At 42.4% G+C, this 19,664-nt stretch overlaps 1 protein-coding gene across 1 annotated transcript in view; it reads right to left on the reverse strand.

Annotated features, from left to right (window-relative positions):
* Positions 1 to 16,964, reverse strand: part of wrnip1 (WRN helicase interacting protein 1) — a 62,319-nt gene extending 45,355 nt beyond the window's left edge. Inside the window, exon 1 of the mRNA XM_068055293.1 lies at positions 16,259 to 16,964. Within this exon, the coding sequence (XP_067911394.1) occupies positions 16,259 to 16,927 (669 nt within the window). The 5' untranslated portion in view covers positions 16,928 to 16,964. The remainder of the gene's footprint in view (positions 1 to 16,258) is intronic.
* Between the last annotated feature and the right edge of the window lie 2,700 nt (positions 16,965 to 19,664).

The raw sequence follows: 19,664 nt of genomic DNA on the forward strand, positions 1-19,664 counted from the left end.
TCTTTACTGGATAAAAGTCTTGTTTTATAATAAACTGATAATTTTGTTGTTTATTAAAGAAACCTGGCTGGTGTATTTTATTTTGGGATAAAGACTAGGATTTATGATTGACTGTATTGGTAACTGGCTAAACATTTAAATATATGTTGTTACCTGTAGAGAAGTGGAACTAGAGAAAGACAGTGCACTCCTCCTGCCTTGGTTGTAATAACTCAGATTAAACATTGGCCACAATATTTCCAGAAGGGAATTACTTCACACAGATGATTACAGTTCTAGTTTTTTTTTTAAATACTTCCATCTAGATTGCCTCATATAACCTTCAAATTTTGAAAAGCAGTTGGCTACTAGAAAAACAAACAACTGTAAACAAAGATAGCATCATCAATGCTCGATAGCTCCATGGCTTAATGCCAATGGAAAACATAAGTAAGTAAAGACACGAGGTGGGTACTGGGAAGGACGCTGAACTAATGATAATTAAAATTCTATGGGGAATACATGAACATGTAACATACAGTCCTGAATAGTAAAGCGTAATGAGACACTTAGATCATAACTGTTCCTAGAGTTATCTTCTCCTTTAAAGTAAATCTTCATCTGACTGCCATTTTAAAAAAAAGTATAAAGTACAGCACTCATTTATAATTTAGCAGTAATTTTGAAAGGAGTGAAGAAATCATAGTGCTTCTGTATGCCTGTATCAGGAGAAATGGATTAAGCATATGCAGTTAACAAAGTACATAAATCCATCACAGGCACCTATTAAATGATAAAAATAAGCCCCATGAAACACAACACAACTGCAAGGCCAAGGTGTCATGTTTAGACTATATTCTATCAACACAGCCCCACAAAAATCAACTATGTAAAGGGAAAAAATTAAAAGATTGCCTATAAGCACATTTAAAATATTCCTCTAACTGATCATGACTCTTACACCTTATATTAAATATAGGTAACATATGGAGAATAAAGTGATTACTAGGTGGTTAATACCATGATGGGACAGAAAAACAAAACTTCAGCTCAACTGTTATACAAAACATACAACTCGATTGCTACCTTAGTAACTGCAGGAATTCCTACTATAAATCTATATTGTTCATTTTATCAGACAGGTTCCTACTACCGTGGTCCATTTTATTACTTGAGTTTTGACATTGACTACCACTTTCAGTTGCACAATGATCTCTAATGATATGTAAAATTTGCAGAGGAATTTGACAAAGAATTTACAATCATTGAGCCCAATTAGCACAAGCCAGTGTTTATCCTTCACACAAGCCTTCTCCCACCTTACTTTATCTAACCCTATAACATATACTTCTTTCCATTTCTCCTTCATGTACTTATATAGCTTCCCCTTAATTGCATTTATGCTATTTGCCTCAACTACTCCATTTGGTAGCAAGTTCTACATTCTAACCAATCTGGATAAACTTTCTCCCGAATTTCCTATTGTATTTATTGGTGACTATATTGTATTTGTTTTCTTATATAGATTTAGATTCACCTATAAGCAGAAACATTTTCTCTATGTCTACCCTATCAAACTCATCCATAATTTGAAAGACTTCTATAAGGCCACCTTCACACTTCTCATTTTTTTAAAATGCTCCTGCCTGTTCAATCTTTTCTGAAAGTTATAACCTCCCAGTTCTGGTATTATTCTCGTAAATCTTGTTTGTACCTTCTCCAGTGCCTCTATCTTTTCTTGTAATATAGAGATCAGAACTATGCACAGTATTCCAAGTGTGGTCCAACCATAGTTCTATACAGAGTCCAACATAACTTCTGTTTTTGAATTATAGTTCTGTAGAAATGACCACCAGGGTTTTGTCTGCACTTTTTAAAATAGATTCCAGGGCTTTGTGTGCTTCTTTTTAATGGCTTTGTTCCTACTTTTAATGATTTGTGTATCTGTACCCTTTGATTCCTTTGCACCTCTACCCCATTTAGTCTTGTTTTCCAAGGAATAGGTAGACTCTTTATTCCTCCTACAAAAATTCATCACGTCACACGAATTTATATTGAAATTAATTTGCCATTTATACACCCATTGACTGAATTTGTTAAATTCTGCCCTAGGAAGAATATTCAACAATTCCATAATTCTTCCATGAGAAACAACAAACCTGTCCTTATAATAGCAATTTTGAAACATAGCATGACTGCAGTGGTAGAGAAATGGGCAAGAGAACAATATGAACTACTTTCATGGAATGTAGCATTTACTCATTTCACACCATATAACTTGCCAACAATTAAGACTTGTGCAAAATTCTAACGATTTGCAAATACAATTCTGACCAATTTTAGACCGAGGTTAAATTCAAAGTCAGTCATTCTCATTGGGGAAGCTTTCCAGCTTGTCAGCCAGGTTTCCCTCTGGCCTCTTACCCGCTTGTCAGCCAAGGTCCCTCCTGCCTCTTACCTGTTCTCAATCTTTTCATAGAAAACTATCGGTGAGACATTGGTCGTCTCAATTTCTCTGCCCCCTCACTCACTCTAACCTGTCCCCCTCTGAACTTGCCTACTCCATTCTCTCAGGTCTAACCCCAACATTATCAGCAGGTTTGATGACAAGGGTGGTGCTGTTGTCTGGTGTACTAACTTCTACCTTACAGAGGCTCAGCGCCAACTCTCAGACACTTCTTCCTACTTCCCCCGGACCATGACCCCACCAGAAAACATCAAGCTACTGTCCACAGAACTGTCACTGATCTCATCTCCTCTGGAGATCGTCCCTCTACAGCTTCCAATCTCATAGTCCCGCAACCCCAGACAGCCAGCTTCTGCCTCCTTCCCAAAATCCACAAACAGAACTGTCCTGGCAGACCCATTGTTTCAGCCTGCTCCTGCCCCACTCAACTTATTTCTTCCTATCTTGACTCTATTTTTTCTCCCCTGGTCCAGTCTCTTCCCACCTACAACTGTGACTCTTCTGACGCCCCATGTCATTTTCACAATTTCCCGTTTCCTCTTCACTATGGACGTCCAATCTCTCTACAACTCCATCCCCCACCAGGACGGTTTGAGGGCTCTCCGCTTCTTCCTCGAACAGAGGCCCAACCAGTCCCCATCCACCACCACCCTCCTCCGCCTGGCTGAGCTTGTTCTCACATTGAACAACTTCACCTTCAACTCCACTCACTTCCTTCAAGTAAAAGGTGCTGCTATGGGTACCCGCATGGGTCCTAGTTATGCCTGTCTTTTTGTGGGATATGTCGAACATTCCTTGTTCCAGTCCTAGTCAGGCCCCCTCCCCCAACTCTTTTTCCAGTACATTGATGACTGTATCGGTGCAGTTTCCTTCTGCTGCCTGGAACTAGAAAACTTTTATCAACTTTGCTTCTAATTTCCACCCTTCTCTCACCTTCACATCCCTGACATTTCCCTTCCCTTCCTCGACTTCTGTCTCCATCTCTGGTGATAGGCTGTCTACTAATATTCATTATAAGCCTGACTCCCACAGCTACCTTGACTTCACTTCTTCATACCCTGCCTCCAAGGACTCCATTCCATTCTCCCAATCTCCGAATCATCTGCTCTGATGATGCTACTTTCCACGACAGTGCTTCTGATATGTCTTCCTTTTTCCGAAACCAAGGATTCTGCCCCCCAACCCCGCCCTCCTGTTGTTAAGGCCCTCAACCATGTCAAGCCCATTTCCCCCACCTCTACCCTCACCCCTTCCCCTCCCAGAACTGGGATAGGGTTCTCCTTGTCCTCACTTTCCACCCCACCAGCCTCCAGATCCAAAGGATCATCCTCCGCCACTTCCAGCATGATGCCTCTACCAAATGCATCTTCCCCTCCCTTCCAGTCAGCATTCCGAAGGGATCGTTCCCTCCACGACACCCTCATCCACTCCTCCATTACCCCCACCACCTCGTCCCCTTCCTCTGCAATCACAGGAGTGTAATACCTGCCCATTTACCTCCTCTCTCCTCACTATCCAAGACCCCAAACACTCCTTTCAGGTGAAGCAGCGATTTACTTGTACTTCTTTCAATTTAGTATACTGGATTCGCTGCTCACAATGTGGTCTCTTCACTGGGAAGGCCAAACGCAGATTGGGTGACTGCTTTGCGGAACACCGCCGCTCAGTCCATAAGCATCTGCTTCAGGTTGTTGGCCATTTTAACACTCCTTCCCCCTACCCCCGCTCTCATGTTCACATCAGTGCCCTGGGATTGCTGTAGTGTTCCAGCAAACATCAACGCAAGCTCAAGGAACAGCACCTCATTTACCGATTAGGCACGCTACAGCCTGCCGGACTGAACACTGAGTTCAATAATTTCAGAGCATGACGGGCCCCCCTTTTTATTTTTAGTTATTTTTTTCTTTTCCCTTTGTTTAGTTTGTTTTTACTGTGCCTACCCACTGTTTTTTTTTTAACGTTAGTGCTTGGAGTGCTTTACAGTCAATGCACACCCTCTCAATATTAAAACTTTGTCTTTCAGCACACTATTAATATACCATTTGCCTTTGTTCCATGACCTTCTGGTCAGTTACTCTGTGACCCTGTCCTATCAACACCTTCTCCTTTGTTATTTCTTGCCCCACCCCCACTTTACTTGCTTAAAGCCTTTTACATTTCTAATATTTGTCAGTTCTGATGAAGGGTCACTGACCTGAAACGTTAACTCGGCTTCTCTCCACAGATGCTGCCAGGCCTGAGTATTTCCAGCATTTCTTGTTTTTATTTATCCAGCATCTGCAGTATTTTGCTTTTATTAAAATTCGTGGTGCTGATCAGACATTCATTGAAGGCAATGAAAATCAGCTAATTTCTATAATTGGCACCTCATTAGAGTATGCAAATAATCAATGCAGCATACAACCAACACAGCTTCCCAAATCAGGAGATCCATGGCACTCAAACAGAATTAAGTCCAGCATGGCACAAACAGACCATTAGGAGGACAAAATTGCAACCTTAATAAATATACTATTTATATACTAGATATGTAGGATTTATTTGATAGGTTACTGTACAAACCTGGGGTGCAATGTACACCAATCCAATCAATCTTTTACAGTTTGCAGATGCAGCTTTTATACAAATTGGAATCAACAGACCTGACTTTACAATGTCAACATACCAATAGGTTGGAGTTAATACCATTCATTCACCAAGACTTGAATGTAAACCTCTCCTAGCTACAGTTGTGAACACTTTGGTTGATTTGACCTCAATAGACCAAAAGCTGTTTAGTGCATTTTCTACTTTCTCTTATTTTCCCATCCTTATGCATAGATTTAACCTATTAAGTCAGTACAATTTTTGTTCACAAGGCACCTAATCTAATTCCACTCCACATAACTCAAAATTAGATCAAGAAATTAAAAATTAATAAGTCTGAACTAACAAATGACTATTACATTAACGTGTTTTGGCCATGTATTAATCTATTTCTAGTGTTAATACAAAGTAATCAATGATTTTTGACATTTTGCATGCTTATTTTGTTTTAAAGTCAGTAGATCATGGGAAGATTGTCAAAGCTATAAAATGTCTTGCTTCTCCCTTCCCTCAGATGCTATTCTCCACACAAGTCTGTTTCTAACCATACGGCAGGGCTACCAAATTGATCGGATAACTTTATGAACATCGAAATTTAAATGCAGGATTCAAAAAGCTAGCCAGGTATTGGCTCGATCCAGCTATGTAGACATCGCCCCACCCCACCAAATTTCCTATTTTGTATTCCCTGATGTTCAAATAATGCAGGGCTACTGATAACTGCAGACAACTGTTCTAGATGTGATTAAATAAAGGTGAAATAATTAATGTGTTCAATGTTCTTATTGGGGTCTTAATAAAGTGGGGCATACAAGATGTTTGCATCTTCTTTCTGAATTGTAAAAAAAAAACCCAGTGAGTCAAATAGATCATAGATTCTGCCCTTTAAAACTAACAGCTAAGTAACATTGGGTTAAAGTACTGGTATTTACTGGTAAGTGATAGTGGTGGTGGTGGTATTAGTTAAGATGATGAATTATGTCTTATAGCAGACATGATTTGTCTCAACATCTGATGGCCATTGTAACCAAATAAATCAGTTGTCTGATTGTAGATACAATGCAGTAACAATGGTATGGTGACAATCCTATGTACACAAAGCTGAAGACCTGGGAACAACAATGACATTTGCACATATCACACACTGTAGAACAGTGGTTTGCTTAGAAAATTTTCAAACTGCGTCACTGACATATTGGTAGTGCCGCATCTTTAGAACATCAGTAAAAATTGTGGTGGCAAGATTTAACCCCACAATGAGAAATAAGACCCAACAAAACTACAGTCCACAACTTCCATTCTTCTGCAAAAACTAGTACAATCAGTGCTGGAATGTCTTTGCAATTAAAGAGCAAATTGGTGCTGCTTTCAAAATTTGATTCAAGTCTTATCCAAAGTTAGTAACATACATCTGGCTTTTGATTTAATGATTTTACGACAGTGGCAATAAGTATTTTATAAACAAAGTAGGGTATTCAATAAACACCTATATAAAAAAAAACACATTGTAGATGCCGGAAATCTCAAATAAAAACAGAAAATGCTTGAAATGCTCACCAGTCAGGCACCTAGATGGTAATACCTGTCTAATAAAATTAGCAATATAGATTATAGCAGGAATCCTTGCAGAGATTGAGGTAGCAATCTAATTGTGATCTTTGTATAAGTTAATCTGAGGTTTTGCTCCTCTGTTCCTTCATTGAGGTACCACCTAGAATTCACTCATTATTCATATGTAATCTGTATTTAACATAAGGTGTCAGAATCATGAACAATTAGAAAGAAAGTTTTGCCTTTTTTAGCTTATTTTTGTGGAAGTTAGTCAAAACATGACACCTTGGCCTTGAAAATATAACATTTCATGGGAATTGAGTGGAGTTGAATGGATGAGAAAATAACTTGGCAGAAAAGGGGGATGGTACCCTCATTTAAAAAATTTGGTTAAGTTTCTCTTAATCATTACTTGAAGAAAATGTTTTTTTTGGCAAATATTTCTTTTTTCAATAAACTATTAACTGTAAAGCCATAATCTGTCCAATCTTTGAAAATTATTCCCATATCTTGGGAGCACTTCTTTTTCTCTCCCAATGCTGGACAGGAAAACAAGAAGCTTGACATGTGATGGGTCATCTTTCTCAACCTTTATTCCATCAACACTACAATGGTTAGTACTGTTCCGCTTTGTTCCCTATCTTACATGATCTTCCTCTCCTCTACAACTGCAATATGTTGCAATCAAGGATAATGACACAATTTCCTACTCAAACTCATTTTCTCAGGATTCAGAATCTTGAAATTACTATTACTGATTTCCTTCGCTACTAAAGAGAGTTTGGAGATGCATGCATGGAGCCAAAAGGTTCTTGGTCAGCTTTGAGGTCTACGTCAATCTGGAGGGCACCTTGACTGGGATGCCTGCTGTGTTATTTTCAGTTCGAAAGTTCTCACCTGACCTAGCAGGTTATACTGTGCACCTTCTGATCTCTGCATTCTTGATGTAGTTTCAATAAAGTCAAGTATTCGTCAAAGGTGCCATCGATCAAAGGCATCTTGATTTGTCACAAGCAGTAGGAACCTATGCTGTGTCAAGATTGGGATCATACAGCAATCTGAGTTTGGTTGCTGGGTGAATTCTTTACTTACGCATGTTCTTGTCAAGACATGACATAATATTGCTATCTACAGACATATCTCTCCTTTAGAGGCACCTGAGCTACATATCAAATGCCTAAGGAGTTCAAATTGTAAACTATCTCTATGGTGCTGTTCAGAGTGGTTGACACTAGAGGATTGCAACTGCAAAGTGCGGCACTTCAGTTTTCTGCCAGTTGAGAACAAGGCCCAATGGTTCAGCCTCACCTTTGAGGATACTCTGTCCAGCATTACCACCAAGAAGGAAAACATCATCCACGTAGTCAAAGTGACCAACATTACATTTCAAAATCCAGACCATGAGATGATCAGATCAGGGTCGATCATACATTGTCACACTCCAGATCCAGTTTTGAAGAAGGCACTGTAATTATTCCCATGTGCATACAATTGGTTAGACCTTTGTGTAGGAATCATAAGGGTTGGAGTAATTTATGTGGAGCACCCACTCACTTTAAAAGCAACCAAATTGAATAATGCCAAATTGTCAAATAATGCCTTGAAATGGATCTGGGCTGCCCAGTGGTTTTTTTGTATTTACTGTGTGTATGGCTATAAGCAGCTGCAAAATTCAGTTGGTGATTGGATTCACATCAGGCAAACCTCTCTACTGTGGGTGACTCTCATTTGAGGATACATAGAAACTCTATGCACTCTTAAATAGCAGTATACAGAAAAACTAAACAGGCTGGAACTTTTCTGTCCAGAAAAAGAGAGGTGACCTGATAGAGATCTTTGAAATTACTAAAGGCAAAATTCAGACCAGTGGTCAACAACCTGAAACGTTAACGGTTTCTCTTTCCACAGATGCTGCTTGACTCTAGTATTTCCAGCATTTTGTTTTTAACTTATTTTTATACATTTTTCTTATACTGGTGCTCATTTAGATGAGATTCCAGGAGTTCGCATTTACACTACTTTGCACTACACTACAGCTTTGTCTCAGCAGTAGAATCGCAGAGCCACAAAAACACTGGATTTACCATTACTAGGTAAAATTTAATGCCAGGTACATAAGTCACGCCTTCATTATGCCTTCTACGATCAGCAATGTAGGACTTGTATCTTCCTGCCAGTAAATCACCTGAACTAAAATTATTTGTGGCTAGCTTCTCTGAATCTAATGCAAATGAAACCAATTCAGTTGGAGTTTAATAGGTTTAATGCAAATTTCTGAAGGTTTGAAGACGTGGGAGAAAGAGGAATAACAAAGTAGGAGAGGGCCAGATCAGCAGTAGGGTTCAAATGGCAGCAGCATTATTTTTGGCGGGGAGGAGAAGAACTAGGAGAGGAGGAAGGATTTGGAGCAGGACAGAGGGAAGGGGCAGAAGAAAATGCCAGCAGTCTGTGAAATGGGTTGAAGACTAAAATAACCCAAATTAGGCTTTGGGACGACTGCAAATCTATGTGGGGAGACCGAGGTACGAAAGATGGAAGCAGTCAGAATAGGCAATAGCGTAAGAATTTTAACAGACTGTATGGTCAAAGTAAAATGGTATTCATTGAGCAAATGAAGATGTATAAAGGCAAGGGAGTCTAGGGAAAAAGGGAGAAGAAAAATAGGTGGCTGCAATGGAAGGTGGGGACAAAGGAAAGGCTGATTAGTGGGTGATCAATGCAGCTGGCAGCAGCAATGTGCCAGATGAAGCGAGAGGCAGGCAGTGGCTACAGGAACCAGAGTAACTGACAAAAAAGACAGATCACAGTGCTACCTTTGCAGCAAGTAAAAATAAAACCCATTCCGACATTACACATTGATTTAAGTGGACTGGGGTGGTAACAGTATAACCAACTCAAGGATTTTAACACATTAGTCCCAGATCACCAGTGTCTGCAGGTGGTGAATCCACTGTTCCCTACATCTTTGTACTTTTTTAGTAAAGTATTTTAACATATATATTACAAATCCACTAAAGTGTTATATCTTCATTAAAAAAAGTTCTATTTTATATTCCTTAAATGTTGCCTAGTCACTAAAGTCAGATCTTGTCTCTAAACAATTTTAATTGAGAAAAGCCCAGCCATATTAATATATAGATGAATTTGCTAGTGATCTGAATGGCTGCTGTTAAATAAATTTAGACTCTAGTATGATTAAATCCATGGCCAAACTACAACTTGACTACATTATACCTCAGGGCATTCTATTTCATAATGGTAAGTAGATTGACCAGAATTCACATTGCACTGGCTCCAGGAGGGATTAAATTTAACAGCTAGACATACAGCACAAGTCTCATCCACTGTCAGCAGAAATCCAAAACTCTGGTACACACTGCCCACCACTGTCTGACTAGTTTCCACACTGGCAGCATGGACTCTCAAAATTATCCCTCAAATGTTATACTAGAACTGAGAAAAATGTACATGCACAGGCTTGTTTAAAGAGTTTCAGCTGAATCAGTGTTGATGTACTGTGATGTGCTGTTATACCATCAATTTGGCACTGTGATTTGCAACCATATTAAGCTCCCAACTAGTGAAATAGTAACATTGAATTCAAGAGGTTTTGGAGGCTCGATTTACATTCCACCCTGCTCTAAGGCTGCTTATTACTTGGATTGCACTGAATCAAAACCATCAGCTGATTCTAGATGGGATAGCTTTTGATGTGAATACTACAGCTATAATATATAATGCTATATATTATCCAATAGGCTAGTTAACATTGTAGACGTTGTATAATTTGTATTGGATGTTGTATAGATTAATTTAGTTCCAATTTGCTGCAGCAGCTCGAGACCAATTGTAGGAGATTGTCATACATTGCTTTGGTTTCACATCAGGTAGCAGCTTTGGGGTTTGAAATCTAAAAGTAAGGAAGTTATGCTTCAGTTGTTCAGAGCCTCAATCCATCTGGATTACTACATTGAGGGCAGGTTGTATAAACTTGGCTTATATTCCCTTGGGTTTAGAAGGTTGAGGGGTGATCTAATTGAAGGGTTTAAAATGATAAAAGGATTTGATGAGAGTAAATTAAGAAGCTGTGTTCTCCAGTGGGGGAATCCAGAACAAGGGGGCGTGACCTTATAATTAAAGCGAAGATGCTCAGGAAGCACTTGCCATAGAATTTACAACCCACTAACAAGCCATTCGGCCCATCTGGTCTATGCTGGCTATGATACTCCACATGAGCCTCCTCCCACCCTTCTTCATCTGAAGATATCTGTATAGCTTTCCATTCCCTTGTCCCTCATGTATTCATCTAGATTCCCCTGAAATGCATTTATGCCTTTCCCCTCAACTATTCCTCGTGGTAGAGTTCCACATTCTCACCACTGTCCAAGAAGTTTGCCCTGAATTCATTAGTGACAAATATGTGTCCCAAATTGGGTGTGTGGGGGGGTGGGGGAAAAAAAAAAGAGAAAGAGGGCGCAGAGAAAACTTGACTCCTCTTCATACAAAGGATAGTGAAAATCTGGAACTCTTTCCCCCCAGAAGGTTTCTTCCCAAAAGGCTGCAGATGCTGGGTGAATTGAAATTTTCAAAACTACGATAGATTTTTCTTAGGTAAAGGTATTGAGGAATAAGAAGCAATGGCAGATAAATGGAGTTGAAGTACAGATCAGCCAAGATTCAACAGAACGGCAGAACAGGCTCAAGAAGCTGAATGGCCTACTCTTGTTCCTTTGTTCCAAAGCAAAGGATGAAAATGACTGGGAACTTTAGAAATGAAGTTTCCATTTTATATTAAAACTAACTGATCTCCTGCAGGATGATAAACAAGTTGAGAAAAAAATGTTTAAACACTGCCCATCATGACCTCAGAATGTCTCAAAATATCTTACAGCTAACCAATTACTTTTAAAAGCTTCGTTAGCGTTGTTATTTAACCAAATGTGCAAATGAAGTTCTCAAACAGCAATAACCAGGCAATATGATGAGAGTTGCTGTAATGTTCAGATGAAATAGGCCTAGTAGGCAGGGGATAATAGAAACAAGGTTTGCAGACATAATTTAGTCCCCATATCAAAATATTCTGTTAATATTTTTATATACTCATTTTATATCATAGGTAGGTCATAAAACCTATGCAAATCTGACAGAAATAAAGTTGTTTAAAGCACAGGAGCTTCTTTATTGCATAGGCTGATGAGCTGGGAATGCAAAACAGACGTTACAGTATCATTAACGACAGGAGGGTATAATTAAAGATTAACAAGTTTACATAGGCAGTTTCCATTATAAAGGTGGACACAAATGCACTATTTTTAGTACATTAATTGAACTGCCATGGCGTTCATAAGTAATTTAGTTTTAGTTTAGAGATACAGCAATGGAACAGGCCCTTTGGCCCACCGAGTCTGTGCCGACCATCAACCACCCATTTATACTAATGCTACACTAATCCATATTCCTACCACATCCCCACCTGTCCCTATATTTCCCTACCATCTACCTAGGCAGTTTACATAGGCACTTTCCATTATAAAGGTGGACACAAATGCACTATTTTTAGTACATTAATTGAACTGCCATGGCGTTCATAAGTAATTAATTCCCCATTTTAGAGTTATACATAATCTTTACTTTTACTATTTTCATGATCAATTCTATGTCCACACTTCTAATGAATAACACTATGCTGCATTAACATCTCACACTGAAGAGTGTCTGCAGAGACTCATCGACAGGTTTGTGGCTGCCTGCAATGAATTTGGCCTAACCATCTGCCTCAAGAAAACGAACATCATGGGACAGGACGTCAGAAATGCTCCATCTATCCATATCAGCGATCACACTCTGGAAGTGGTTCAAGAGTTCACCTACCTAGGCTCAACTATCACCAGTAACCTGTCTCTCGATGCAGAATTAAACAAGTGCATGGGAAAGGCTTCCTCTGCTATGTCCAGACTAGCCAACAGAGTGTGGGAAAATGGCGCACTGACACAGAACACAAAAGTCCGGGTGTATCAAGCCTGTGTCCTCAGTACCTTGCTGTACGGCAGCGAGGCCTGGACAATGTATGTCAGCCAAGAGCGACGTCTCAATTCATTCCATCTTCACTGCCTCTGGAGAATCCTTGGCATCAGGTGGCAGGACCGTATCTCCAACACAGAAGTCCTCGAGGCGGCCAACATCCCCAGCATATACACCCTACTAAGCCAGCGGCGCCTGAGATGGCTTGGTCATGTGAGCCGCATGGAAGATGGCAGGATCCCCAAGGACACATTGTACAGCGGGCTCGTCACTGGTACCAGACCCACCGGCCATCCATGTCTCCGCTTTAAAGACGTCTGCAAATGCGAATGGAAGTCCTGTGACATTGATCACAAGTCGTGGGAGTCAGTTGCCAGCGATCGCCAGAGCTGGCGGGCAACCATAAAGGCGGGGCTAAAGTGTTGCAAGTCGAAGAGACTTAGCAGTTGGCAGGAAAAAAAAGACAGAAGCGCAAGGAGAGCGCCAACTGTGTAACAGCCCTGACAACCAATTTTATCTGCAGCACCTGTGGAAGAGCCCGTCACTCTAGAATTGGCCTTTATAGCCACTCCAGACGCTGCTCCACAAACCACTGACCACCTCCAGGCGCTTACCCATTGTCTCTCGAGACAAGGAGGCCAAAGAATACAAACTGTAACAAGACTGTAATTGCATCCTCCCACTAGTGACAACTCCACTGGCTCCAGGTGTAATTAGTGTGAACAGTTGAAAGTTTCCATTGGAAGTGTGGCGTCATGCAGGCCCCCACCTGCCAAGAATGAGGAACATTGATTTCGTCATATGAACATTGATTTTGAACTGTTGCTAGAGCAAGGAAATGACTTGTTTAACAGATCAGCCCTGGCTGGAAAAAACATTTGCATACTAACAGACGGTGCTTGTGTAGACCAAGGACTATTCCGACACATTCAACCTACAATGGTTGATGATCACCGGACAGTGAGGGAGCCTGCTGGGATGATGCAATCCACAGGGGCCTGGACTGATTAGACCAGCTGGTAATATGACTAACTGGCTGTTCCAAGGGTTTTTGAACTAGCCACAGAGAGTTTGAACTGAGCGTGTCTGTTTGCTTTGGACTGAGATCTCTCCTGTCTGCTCCCATCTCTTTCTCACAAGCCTCTCAATCCACTGAAGACACATGAACCCCAAGAGAGGAGTCTCCTACAGCAAACCAGGTTTAAGAATACTGGGCCCCAATGAAAAGCCAGATCTACCTACAATCAAGGACTCTACAGTGAGCTTGAAGAACCGTAACAGAAACTCTTCAGATATTGCCTCAAACTTTTCCACTATTTTTTTTCTTCTGCTCTTTTCTGTCTCTATTTGCATGCGTGTATGCATGCTAGCGTGGGCGCATCGTGTATCCGTAGGTATTAACTGAATTAGAGTTGAAGTTTAATAAATTCTAACTTTTCTTTAAACCTAAGAAAACCTGTTTGTGCTGATTTATTTGCCATTACAATTGGAGAGCAGTGAACAAAGATTCACTAAGGGGAAGCTAAAAACATTTTGAAAAATTAAACCAGGAAAAGGCCGAGAAGAAACCCCTAGACCACTTTCTCACCTGCTCGTAACATTGCAATATGCTGCTGCTTGGTCTGGCAGCAAAGAGAATACAAAGGGCTGACAACACCCATTACTGTAAAGCTAAGGTATCCAAATTTGCGCCCGAGAGTCATTTGTGGCCTGTTAATCTTGGCAATCTGGTCTACAAAATTCATCATGTTCATATTTTATTTCATGTTGGCATGTCCTGTTTACATTTTGTAAATCTGGAGATTGGATAATGGTTGGTCTCAAGTTGTTGACTTATTGATGCATAAATCCTAACTCAGCAAATCAAGATCGGTTACTGGCCCAAATCTTGCTGGAGTGAGGTATGCACCAGGAGTTTAACTGTTTCCTGCATCCTTCAGCTCAAAATGTTTGTATCCTGTTAAGTTGCTGGAAGTGAGAGAGCAATGGGGGCATCCAGGACCTTGGTGAACAATGGACCAAGTCCATTCTCCTTAACCAATGTGATTTAGGGAGGGAGAAAGAAAGGGAAGAGCTAAGGAGGAGATAAAAACAAAGTGCTGGAAATACTTCTGCAGGTCAGACAGCACCTGTGGAGAGAGAAGCAGAGTTAACTTTCAGATCAGTGACCTTTCATCAGAATTGAGGAGGAGGTAAGGTGGGGGTAGAGTTACAGTGAGTAAATTAAGAGTCAAATCAGGTACAGAAATAAAAGATGGGAAAGAAATGGTAAGAAAAAGTAAGAAAAACATTTAAAATTTTTTTAAAAAGTAACATCTGTACAAAGATGTTACGACATGCAGGAATGACTCAACAATTTAAACTATTCTCACGTTGGAAGTGGTTCAAGAGTTCACCTATCTAGGCTCAACTATCACCAGTAACCTGTCTCCAGATGCAGAAATCAACAAGCGCATGGGAAAGGCTTCCACTGCTATGTCCAGACTGGCCAAGAGAGTGTGGGAAAATGGCGCACTGACATGGAACACAAAAGTCCGAGTGTATCAAGCCTGTGTCCTCAGTACCTTGCTTTATGGCAGCGAGGCCTGGACAATGTATGTCAGCCAAGAGCGACGTCTCAATTCATTCCATCTTCGCTGCCTCCGGAGAATACTTGGCATCAGGTGGCAGGACCATATCTCCAACACAGAAGTCCTCGAGGCGGCCAACATCCTCAGCTGATACACACTACTGAGTCAGCGGCGCTTGAGATGGCTTGGCCATGTGAGCCGCATGGAAGATGGCAGGATCCCCAAAGACACATTGTACAGCGAGCTCGCCACTGGTATCAGACCCACTGGCCGTCCATGTCTCCGCTTTAAAGACGTCTACAAATGCGACATGAAGTCCTGTGACATTGATCACAAGTCGTGGGAGTCAGTTGTCAGCGTTCGCCAGAGCTGGCGGGCAGCCATAAAGACGGGGCTAAAGTGTGGCGAGTCGAAGAGACTTAGTAGTTGGCAGGAAAAAAGACAGAGGCGCAAGGGGAGAGCCGACTGTGTAACAGCCCCGACAAACAAATTTTTCTGCAGCACCTGTGGAAGAGCCTGTCACTCTAGAATTGGCCTTTATAGCCACTCCAGGCGCTGCTCCGCACACCACTGACCACCTCCAGGCGCTTACCCATTGTCTCTCGAGATAAGGAGGCCAAAGAACGTTGTTAACAGAGTACTTTTTCTGCTCAGTACGAATGTTTTCTGCAACACGTTCAATATGAAAGTCCAGCAAGGACTTAAAAACGGGCAGGTTGCGGGCATGCTGCCATTCTGCCAACGGCAGAGAGGAGCAAGTTGACCAGCAAGGTGTGGCGATTCGCAACTCATGGCGCATCTCTTCACCTGAACTTGCTGGTGAATTTATGCATCGATAATGGCACACATTGCAAACTCTGTTCATTTTTGCAGGAAGATTTGGGCCATTTAGTATTATATGCAGCTTTTGATAGGTGCAAATTAACAAACCAGATTTCAACTTTACAATGTTGCCTGCAGAACTGCACGGTTTAAGTGCCCCAAAACAGACAGAAGGCTGGGATACTCATGCCTATGAACGAATGAAGCCAAAGCTTGCAGGTTGCAGGGAATTGCGGGGCGGGTTTCACCACATTGTACTTACTTTCCCACATCCTGGTGGGCCCCACAAGATGATGGATGGGATTTCATTCGATTCCAGCAGAGTCCTCAAGAGGGTATCTTCTCCCAAAACTTTATTTTGACCAATAAGGTCGGCCAAGGCACTAGGCCTCATGATCTCCGCCAGAGGCTTCACCTCCAGTTGCTGCAACGGCACCATTTTCTCCTGTTGCTGGCCCTCCGCAGGGGGATGAGGGTCGGAGGAGGTCGCCGCTCTCCCTTTGGGAGCGGCAGTGGCTGGCGGGCTCCTCGGCTCGCCGCTCCCGGAGTAGGGATCGTGTGCAGGCGGCGCCTGAGGCGGCCTAGGGGAGAATGCGGCGGTTGCTGCTATCCCGCGCCGGATCCCGGGCAACGTTCCATCCCCGCGCGCCGGGCCCGGGGAGGAGCTGCTGGCGGCGTTTGCTGCTGGCGTTGTCCCGCGCCAGCTCCCGGGCAACGTTCCATCACCGCGCGCCGGGGATAAGCGCGCTCGCTTGCTGCCGGGTTCCCCCTCGCTGTTGCATTCTGCAGCAACCTCATCCCCTTGCTCATTGCCCAGCTGTAGCCTGAGGCCGAGACACTGGTCCAGGTGAGCATTGATCCTGGAGCTCTGCATCTCTTGCGAGCACACCGGGCATTGCACTACCGGTTTCCCTCTCTGATTCAGCGCCATTTCTGCACCCTGGACATTGGTCCAAACCCACGCCTCCCCTTCCCCTCCCCCACCTTTTTTCTTTGCATGCCCTACTTTGCTTATTTATTGATGTGTTTTGCCCGCGCACACGCCCATCTGCTTAATTACTCCAACAAAAAAATCTGGAGAGCAATACGCAGATATTTGAATCTGTTTGCATGATGTTCTCCCGTTGGAACTAATACATTTGCAGTGTCTCGAATTGCCATGTTACTTGATTAAACTGGTCCTCCACACTGCATGCACAGTGTAATACTCAATATGAGGGAAATCTGCAAATGGATTTTGTCAATAAAAAATGTACATTGCAACTTCCTTGATAGAATTGAGGTATATTTTAACCATTCCAAACTCGAAATTGATTTGCAGAAGGACAGCTTCAAGCCTCAGTAAAAAGGGGAAAAACCATACCCGAGGTTGCCTTCATCTCGATGGCCACCTTTGTATACGGCTGCATCAAGTTGTGGGTAGACCCTTAGTGCCTCTATGTGCTGAGGTTCTATCTGTCCTCAATGTTACGAAAGATGAGTCTGGCCACGTTGCCACAGAACGCTCCATTCAGTTGGATTCTGCTGTACCACCTATCCCTCATGGAAAAGATTGTACAGAAAAACACGTTTGACCACAAGTCCATCAGGCGGTGGTCCGCACGTAACATCCTCAAGGTCCTGAGGGAAAAGGAGATGGTGGATCCTGTCAGTTGATTCCCTAGCAGACTGTCAAACTCATTTAGCAGAACACTTCATCACCAGAACTTCCAAGCAAGCACCAAAATGTAGCTTGGCTGGTGGTGAGATGGGCCCTCCCTGTCAAATCTTCCAGCACGCCCAGAGTCTCACCGCCTCCGCATGCTGCCCTCGAAGCGGCTGTGGTGGGGAACAGACTATTGTCCATCTCATTCTGGAATGTGCCTTTGCAAAGCAGGTCTGGAAAAAGATGCAGTGATTTTTGTTGAGGTTCATCCCAAGCAGCTTCGTAACATAGGTCTCAGTGCTGTATGGGCTGTTCCCAGGGACGCACAGCAAGAAAAATATCAACTGCTGCTGGAAGACCATTAACTCGGTGAAAGACACTCTTTGGTCTGCCTGAAACTTGCTGTTCTTCCAGTGCAAAGAGCTGTTGCTGACTGAGTGTTGCAGACTGGAACATTCCAAGGTCCAGGACTACATGCTGAGGGATGCACTAAAGCTTCTGCAAAGGCTCAATGGGGAATGGCCACTGTATTAGTCCCTCCCGCCATTGTATCCCGAGGGGCTGGAACCCGTGTAAACCCCCAATCCCCCTGGGATGTTTGCAGAAGGGAATGTTTGATATGTAATGTAAATGTACTTTGTAAAGATAACCTGAAATGGCAAGTGTAGTGAGGCCTCTCATGTACTGTGTTGAAAGAAACTGATCTGTTTTGCACTTTAGGTAATGTCCAATTTGAACTGTTATGTCATATACTTTTACAAATTTTATGAATAAAGTATATCGTTGGAAAGAAAACTTTGCAAAGTCAATGAAATAAGTGTTTTAAGATTGCACTGATGGGAAACGATCAAGGCAAGCATCATGAGATTCTTCATCCTCAAAGATGTTAAGAAGGCAAGAGAGAGAGAGACAGAGGGAATTATCCAGTTTCTAGAAAAGCATTCAGAATCAGCTCCTGCTGTAGTCAACGGGGATCGAGGTCAAGGAGGATCCCCAAGAGGTAAAGAGCCAGCAGGCCTCGCTCTTTGCTTCAGAGGCCTCCAAGATCATCTTCCGGTCCAGAGTCCTCTCGGTGGAGCAGGATGAGACGTGCTCGCGTTTCTTCTTCCAAAAGGTATGCAGCGAGAGCTCTGTGACTAATGTCCTGAAGGAAGAAGATGGCTCAGTAATGTCATCGCAGCCTAACATACTAAGGATCAGCAATCCTTTTATAAAGGGCCGAAAGACATGAAGCCCACAGACAGCACAGCCTCCCAGTCCTTCTATCACGGAGGTATTAGGTGACAGCAAACGGGAGAATCATAGAATCACAAAATCATTACAGTGCAGAAGGAGGCCATTTGGCCCATCGTGTCCGCACTGGCTCTCTGAAAGGGAAATTTCCTCAGATTAATTCCCCCGCCTTCTCCCCATAACCTGCACATTCTTCCTTTTCATATAACTGTCTAATTCCCTTTTGAATGCTTGAATTGAACCTGCCTTCACCACATTCTCAGACAACACATTCCAGACCTTAATCACTCTCTGTGTCAAAAAGTTTTTCCTCATGTCACTTTTGCATCTCTTACCTAATACTTTAAATCTGTGCCCTCTCGTTCTCGATCCTTTCACGAGTGGGAACAGTTTCTTTCCATCTACTCTGTCCAGACTCCTCATGATCTTGAATACCTCTATCAAATAACCTCTCAGCCTTCTCCAAGGAAAACAGTCCGAACTTCTCCAATCTATCTTCATAACTGAAATTCCTCAGCCCTGGAACCATTCTCGGGAATCTTTTCTGTACTCTCTCCAATGCCCTCACGTCTTTCCTAACTGACTGTCCTTACACCCTTTATTGAGAGTCACATTTGCCTCTCTCCAGTCCTCTGGCATCTCCCCCACATCTAGGGAAGATTGAAAGATTATGGCATGCCCTTCAGCTATCTCCATCCCAACTTCTCTTCGCAAAAGGAATGCAAACCATCTGGACCTGGCAACTTATCCATTCTAAGTATAGCCAGCCTTTCCAGTACATGCCTCCTAT

This window comes from Heterodontus francisci, chromosome 2 (genome assembly GCF_036365525.1).
Source record: "Heterodontus francisci isolate sHetFra1 chromosome 2, sHetFra1.hap1, whole genome shotgun sequence".
NCBI lineage: Eukaryota > Metazoa > Chordata > Chondrichthyes > Heterodontiformes > Heterodontidae > Heterodontus > Heterodontus francisci.